Genomic DNA, 8,218 nt, shown 5'->3' on the forward strand with positions numbered 1-8,218 from the left:
AGTTGCAGTATAAAAATGGAGTTTCCAGGAAGATGATTCCATTTGTACTTTTTTTATTACTTGTTATATCTAATCCTCCAATTTAAATATAAATAACTAACTAAGCTTTCAACATTTTGCAACCTCACATTTTAGCCCTTGTATTTCAAATAGGGTTAAAGTCAAAAATAGGCTACAAACTTACATAAATGTACCGATGTCGCCCACAAACTCATTTTCGTCCTACTGTCGCCTACAAACTTTCAAAAAATGTGCTAATATAAACAAAAACTTTCAAAAAGTGTACCAATGTAAACAAAAATAACTTGCTACCGGCTAAACTGGTTAAAATCAACACGTGTCGTTCGTGGATTGGATCTTAATTCTTAAAAAAAAAAAAAAAGGTCAAAATTAGTATGTAACAGATCAAAACTATAAAATGTTGATATTAGCACATTTTTTGAAAGTTTGTAGGCGACAATAGGACGGAAATGAGTTTGTGGGCGACATCGGTACATTTGTGTAAATTTGTAGCCTATTTTTGACTTTAACCCTTTCAAATATTATAATAGTTTGTATTGTGGACTAATTTTACTCTTATATAAATAGATTTATAGACTATAGATATAAATACAGTATAAAATGGCGGGGAACGTAAGGCCACTCCCTCGTAACTAAACTATTTATCCTCTTAACTTTCCACATCAGCGCCACATCAACACCAATATTCTATAATTAACCCATAACTAAACACTCTCTATCATGGCTAAAACAATACCCCTCTTAATATACAACGTACAAGCAATAAAGCATCAAGTCCAAACAACAAAAAGCCATTGGGATCCACAAATTCTATAACTAAGACTCGTACCTCTGTTAAATCTATGGTGAAAGCGGATAACTAAGGGGGGAAACTAGCACGTGCCTATAGTTAGTTACGGGTAGTGAGCTGGTAACTAACGGGTAACTAGCTGTAGGGAGTGGTCTAAGAACTAAAATAATATTTTTATATATTTATTTTGAATATTATTTAGAATTATTGTTTATTGAAAAACGTCTTATAGTATTTAGATAGGTGAAGAAAACATGTTAAGTCATTTGTAATGAATATTCACAATTTTTGTATGTCTAATATCATTTTCTATTCGAAATATGTAACATTTTTTTTTTGCCCCCGTTAAGAAAGATTCATGGATCCCATTTTTTTTTTGCCCCCGTTAAGAAAGATTCATGGATCGCCACTGACAACTAGAGGTGATATAGGAGCGGTTATGTGCTTAAACCGCCCCCGAAACCACACACCAATTAATTAATTTTTTTAACCTTTCGGTTTAATTAATCTGGTTAAATTGGTTAATGACTATATATATTAATCATGAGGAAAAAAATAAAAATACATGAGTTTGTTATCAATATTATAAATATTAACATTCAAATATAAGATTAGGACTTCGTCTAATATTTAATAGAAGTATTATCAGTACTATTTTTACACTCCAAATTGGCGAGAACTAAAAGAATTAATCTCTTGATTGGCGAGTTGGATTCAAGTGGAATCATTAAATTGAACTTCACATTTGGAGCTTTCATACACAAATGACACGACTTATGCACAAATGATGACTAAACAACAAAGTAGAATTGACAAATATTTCAATCACCTTATTCTACATATTTGTTAACATTCATTTTCCTTGTACAAGAATAAATTAATATGCAATTTCGAATCTGGTGACTTATGTTGCAGTTTTATTGATAACAAGTGTCATTTCAGGACAATAATCATTAACGGCTATATAATAAATCCGATCAACGATGGAGAACACCCATAATGGGTTTCTCCGTCAGTATCTTTAGCTCCATAAATAATAATATGAATGTTACCATATACAACAGATGAAGTATCTAAACAAACAACACCTGCGGGAAACATCTTGAAGAGAATGCATGCCTCTGGATTGTGCATGTCTGATCTTATGTGCTCAAAAACCAAAATCACTTGATAACTTTAGGTTCTTGTGTTCCCTGTGTAACCAAAACAAACTGATCATGTTAAAGTCAACTGAAGTCTAATCAAGTGTATACAACCTCCTATATTGCTTCATACTGACCAAAGGGCCTTCAGCCTATCGATATCAAGGTAACTCATTAACCTTGACTCCTTGAGGTTATTAGTTCGACTACCATGGTGAACTATTTGTATTTGTGTGTGTGTGTGTTGTTCTAAAAAATTGCTTCATCTGAATTGGCATTAAATTCCAGTACGACAAGTTAAAAGAAAACTTTAACATAATTACAAAAAAAATATAAAAAATCATAAAAGGATTAGCCGTACAAAAATACGAGTAGGTGAATATGCAAAAACTTTCCTTTGTCAAATATCATGTCTGGTTCTCCAAGTTAGGAAATTTTAACAACTGAATTATATTTTTCTGGATCTTTGTAATTATATTACCTTAATCTAAAAATAATATTGAACTTATAACCAGTTTTCTGTTAAAAATGTTTAGTTCCTACAAGAAAATTTTTACAATTACATTTAAGTACCTTTTTCTGAAATTCGCCCCAATAGTAGTTATCTAAAATGTAATTCTCTTTAAAATTCCGTGAAGCTTATACTAACTAAGGATATTAAATGAAGGCAAAGTAAAAATAAAATACACAAGTTCAACTGAAAAACACAATTACAGTAACAAGAGGTTGTAACTTCTAGGGGCATCTCAGTTGTACAAAAATTACCTCAAAAACGCCTTGATTTCTGTTGCGGATATCCAGGCATCCCCATTCCATCCTTTCTTCTTAACTAGTTTCATCAAAAAAATAAAAACAATCTCGATACATTACTGCATAAGAGGGAGACAAAAACATTAAGAAACAAAATTATACGAAACCTGCTGCTGCTGCTGTTGGTGAGGTTGGGCAGCAACACCACGCTGCATCGGGATATTTCCGGGATTCATTGCACCACCCATCCCAGCCTGAGAGGCAAGATTATAAGCCATATTTTGTTGTTGTTGCATTCTTTGCACACCAACCATATGCATCGGTCGCGGAACATTTCTATTTGCCATTACATGTGGGCCCCCCATATTTCCAGCCACTTGGTTTCCTGATGCCTGATGAATATGATAAAGCACGGGTAAACCATTACTCCATATATGTAATCCCACTTTTTTATGAACGAATAATAGCATACCTGTTGAGGTGGCTGAAGACTTGCGGTGCCCTCAAAATCTGTATTTGTGTCCACTGGACGGGTTGGATAATTGATCGTCTTCTCCCCAGGAGGCGGCACCAGTGCACTGAGCATTATAAAGTATATCGTCAAAAAGAATGATAATAACAACTACCTAAAAATTTGAAATTTTTGCCACAAGCAATTTCAAGCTTGTAAACAACAAAAAAATCTAATAAGTATCAGCAGTCTAAAATACAGAGGGATTTACAAATGAAGTTTATTGAGAAAAAAAAAATTTACTTGCGTCCAGGTAAAGGTTCCATCCGAAAATACCTACATACAAAGAACCGTTAGGTACGAAATATACAGAACTGTAAAGTTTATGAAGGCGCAGCAAATATAATAGTAACATTGAAAAGGAAGAGCAGTGATCTGTTTGGCTATCAAGTCAAAGACCAAATAACGAAGGAAGATGGTTAAATGACAAAACATCGTCCTCACTTGTTACAAATTAGCAGTTAACTTATTTTACGTGAGACACGTATTTTTGAAGACAGGTTGAGTATCATCCTTAAATTGATTCGCGTGCATTTTTAATTTATATCATATAAACATCGTTAACCTTATGAACATATACCAGTGCCAAATGTGGGGTTCCACTTGGTGTGAAAAAAAAAAAAAAAAAAAAAAAAAAAAAAAAAAAAAAAAAACTGTTGAGTAACTATTAGAATACTATAAATGAGAGAAAAAGAGAGGCGAATCAAAAGAGAACTCACTCATGATCAAGAGCTTGTGCTGCGGTGATGCGTTTTCGAGGATCATATCTACAATTAAAAATTACAAGGAGAAAATGGTAAAAATATCTTAATAGATTAATTCTTAATGCCAGATGTCCATATATATATCCTTTTTAACAAGATAGATAAACTCTAATAATTTACCATGTCATATACACAACATACTGAAAATTAATAAGTAAATTCAAGGGGCAGCACATACTCCAACATTTTAGAGAGAAGATCATAGGCAGGATTTTTTGGAGAGAGGTGAACAACGCTGTACAGACCAGGACTATCACTGTAATGAGCACAGATAGACGGTAGGTATAAGACGGTGACCACAAAATAATATATATACTTCACACAAAAATACACAATACACGAGCACGGATCCTACTATTTGTGTCCTTGAATATGCTGTTGATCGGATTGCCAATGTGGAAGATGAGCAAGTGTTGGCCACTTGTCTACTGTTGGATGACCTGAAAATAATATTTAGTTTAAACTAAATCAAAACTTATAAAACAATATTACAGAAAAAAATCAAGAGGAAATAAAGGGTTTTATAAGAGTCTAAACTCTGAATCCAAATGATCAGTAATTAATTCAAAACGATATGATTATCAAGATTTGGATTCAGAACATCCAAAGATTCTTAACCTTATCTTTCCTTACCCAAAACTTTGAAGATTTTGTCTAGTTGATCCAGCTGAACAAGCAATAACTCAATTTAGAACAGGAAAATAGGGTATAAAGAATTATAATCTGCTTAAAAAAAAGTCTGTCACCTGAAAAGGATTTGGCGTGGCCTTTACTTCCTGTCCTTGAAACAATGGCTTCAACGTCAGAAGCTCAGCAAATATACAGCCAACAGCCCACATATCTAATAATATCAAGTATTTTATATCAGATTGATTGTAAGTTAATACCATATAGTATGATAAACAACATAAATTAAAAAAAAAAAAATTAATTTGGTTGTAAGAATACATACCAACTGCACTAGTATAGTGCTTTCCCCCGAGGAGCAACTCCGGAGCGCGATACCAAATAGTTACAACGACCTGTGATGTTTATTCGAACCAATTACAGAAATTAAGCCATACAGACACACGTAACTGGTGAAATAAGCTCAACATAATCAAGAAGGAAGCATGTTTGTACCCCGTTATCGGACAATGGCTTTAGTGGAGCTTGATATATTCTAGCAAGTCCAAAATCGGCAATTTTTACAACTCCTTGTTCTTCCCCATCACCCATCACCTAGAAGATGAAGAACCAAATTTTAGATATGGCACAAGCTTCCAAAAGTATGATAAAGACGCAATAATTGGTCCATTAGATCAAGCACTAGTAATGAGAGAACATGATGAATCTTACCAAAATATTAGATGGCTTAAGATCTCGATGCATAATCCAGTTGCTGCATCCAGTTTATTGAAGATAAGTGTTTTAATCATGATGACAATATAACCAGAATGAAACACGTCGCAAGTTTTGCTTACCTATGAAGATAATTTAGTCCATTAAGCAACTGCCAAAGTATTGACTTCACCGTATATTGATTAATACCTTGGTTAACCTTGTCTCTGTGATGTCTGATAATTTCCTGATGTTCTCACACAGAAAATGTAAGCCAACGAGGTTGAGGCCCAGCTTTTACAATATAAGTGAAGATAAATTAAAAGTATTATATTGGAATAGTAGTACATCTTTATGCATGTGTTACAATCATATAACAATTATATGTGTTGATTGTAACTCACTTTCATGTGTTCACTATGTTTAGAGGTACATTTCATATAAAGCATATACAATATGTCAGTATGAATGTCTGTAATATAAGCAAGTGAATGTAAATGGGTACAATGAATGCTTACATAGAGGTCATGTTCAGCGTAGTCGAAAGCCAGATAAAGAGACATGTCTATATGATTGATGTGCACATTAACCAGCTTGACCACGTTGTCATGGGATATCTCCCTAAGCAACTGCATCAACATCGTCATGTTTAGGAATAACATGAAAGTATATATAGAAACTTAGCATTTAAAGATTAATTACATATTGTGTTCATTAGCATTGGGGGTTGATTACCTAAGAATTCATCATATAGCGGAAAATAAAGGTAAAAGAGGGAAAGACGCAATAAGAAGGAAATAAGTTCGAATAAAAGAAGATACATAATATTAGGTAGTTGTAGAGAAGACAAAACTAAGTTCTACTTCAGAAACAATGACATGAGTTCTAACTTACGGCAAAATATTTAATACATGTGATTACTTTATGGCTAGTTTATAACGGGTATCGAACTTCAAAATTCCTAATTTGAGAAATAGCCAAATAGGTCAGTCTATTCATTTAAAACCAGTCATGGTAATCATCTAAGAAAGTGTGTTCCTTTTAGTATCAAAAAGAGACCAGATATATGAATGACAAATCACCATATAACATGAAATAAGTGAAGCCATTCTTTGACATAAATCGAAGAAAAAAGTAACTTCAATCACACAAGCTTTTCTAAATTCTAACTTAAATTTTATCTCAAACATGGTGCTTTTGATACATATGTAAGTTACTAATAATTAAGCACTTTTGTAACTATAAATAAGGACTTGTAATTAACACACGCCAAATAAAGATTCATTCAATTGTTAAACATTTAAGCTGAAAGAATAGATACAAATACCAATTCTAATCATAGGCATTGAGCTATTCAATTCACTTAACAATTAACACAATAAATACGTGAAAATCCCCAAATCCTAAACCTAAAATTCACAAATTGATAATGAAAAACAAAAAACAAACCATAATTTCACGAATTGCAGTGGGAGAAACACCATCACCATCTTTAGATTGCTTAAATTTCTTGATCGCAATCGATTTGCTTCGATTAGACTTAATTTTAGCTAAGAACACAAGACCGTAAGTTCCTTCACCAATTTTACCGATCAAATCGTATTGTTGTAACCATTCAGGGCGATTGCTGTTGTTATTACTGCTGCTACTATTGTTATTATTACCTCTGTTGCTCATATTTTTAAAAAGCCCTAAATTGGGTTGTAAGTTAGGGCTTGTAAGAGTTCATGGATGTTTGCCTGAATTGATTGACAAAGGTATGACTCATTAAACTTTATTTGTTTAATTTGTTGCGATAAATTTAAATTTTAAATTTATTATTGTTTATCTCTAGTTTCTATTAAATTTCAAAAATGATAATATCATAAATAAACATTTTCTAAACTTAAAACAATTCAAAAATAAATTAAAAAATTCTTGGAACACCATGATGATGTCATAAATAACAATTAATCTTAATTTTATAAACTTAATAAAATAATAACAATTAAAGGTAAAATGATAATGATGAAATATAAATGCAAAAGATATAACTTAAACAATTATTCAGTTTCTAAATTTAAAAAAATTTCTCCTACATATTATTTAGTCAGAGTTTTAAAACAATATCACCTACCTTCATATTAATGGTTGAGCATTCTCTTTAAAAATCTTTGATTATTTCGGATCATATGTTTCAGGTAAAATATTTTGTGGTATGTTTTCGTTGTCATTATTTGCTATATGCATTTTATAAACTTCAATAATTTGATTATTAAGTTTGTTAGTCAGAATCTGTGATTCCACGAGTCATTAAACTAAATGACTTTAGCATTTATATTCACTTGATACCTAAAACATATCATTAAACAATTTCGTTTAAATAAACTCGTGATTCCATGGATCATTTCACTAGTATTATAAGTACTCCGTAATAAATAAAAATAAATATCAAGATATTTAATTTTCACTTAATAATTAAGCTATTAATTTAATTAAGTAATAAAATAAAATGGGGAAATGATAGCTACAAAGCATATAAGTTATGTCTTCCCTACATGTACTAATAAAAAGGTGCACTTTTTTAATGTTTTTAACCTTTTTTTTTTTTTTCATTTTCTCATAGTAACTAAAAGTTTTAAGTTTATTATTAATGTCTTATATATATATATATATATATATATATATATATATATATATATATATATATATATATATATATATATATATATATATATATAAATAAAAGGTGTGGTGAAGTTAAAATTGTAGACTATATTACGTGTACATGTTTACATGCATAGTAAGGATATAAACTTTAATGCGTATAAAATGTTATGAAATTGTGTTTATGGTGAATAGATTATTTTATTTTGGTTTACATAGTTGAAAATTTAAAAAAAAAAACTCGAAAAACATAAAAAGTGCACTTTTTAGTAGT

General features: G+C 31.1%; 1 protein-coding gene across 1 annotated transcript; it reads right to left on the reverse strand.

Annotated features, from left to right (window-relative positions):
- Positions 1 to 1,599: 1,599 nt before the first annotated feature.
- LOC139851892 (cyclin-dependent kinase E-1) lies at positions 1,600 to 7,062 on the reverse strand. Its single transcript, XM_071841088.1, has 16 exons — positions 6,748 to 7,062; positions 5,817 to 5,927; positions 5,442 to 5,545; positions 5,317 to 5,359; positions 5,101 to 5,199; positions 4,931 to 5,000; positions 4,725 to 4,819; positions 4,612 to 4,645; positions 4,334 to 4,418; positions 4,157 to 4,234; positions 3,934 to 3,981; positions 3,458 to 3,490; positions 3,176 to 3,281; positions 2,871 to 3,095; positions 2,719 to 2,782; positions 1,600 to 2,004 (listed from the first exon to the last, which is right to left on the reverse strand). The coding sequence occupies exons 1-15, from the start codon at positions 6,973 to 6,975 to the stop codon at positions 2,720 to 2,722; spliced, it is 1,422 nt and encodes a 473-aa protein (XP_071697189.1). The 5' UTR covers positions 6,976 to 7,062; the 3' UTR covers positions 1,600 to 2,004; position 2,719.
- Between the last annotated feature and the right edge of the window lie 1,156 nt (positions 7,063 to 8,218).

The sequence above is a fragment of the Rutidosis leptorrhynchoides genome, chromosome 6, assembly GCF_046630445.1.
Source record: "Rutidosis leptorrhynchoides isolate AG116_Rl617_1_P2 chromosome 6, CSIRO_AGI_Rlap_v1, whole genome shotgun sequence".
Lineage (NCBI taxonomy): Eukaryota > Viridiplantae > Streptophyta > Magnoliopsida > Asterales > Asteraceae > Rutidosis > Rutidosis leptorrhynchoides.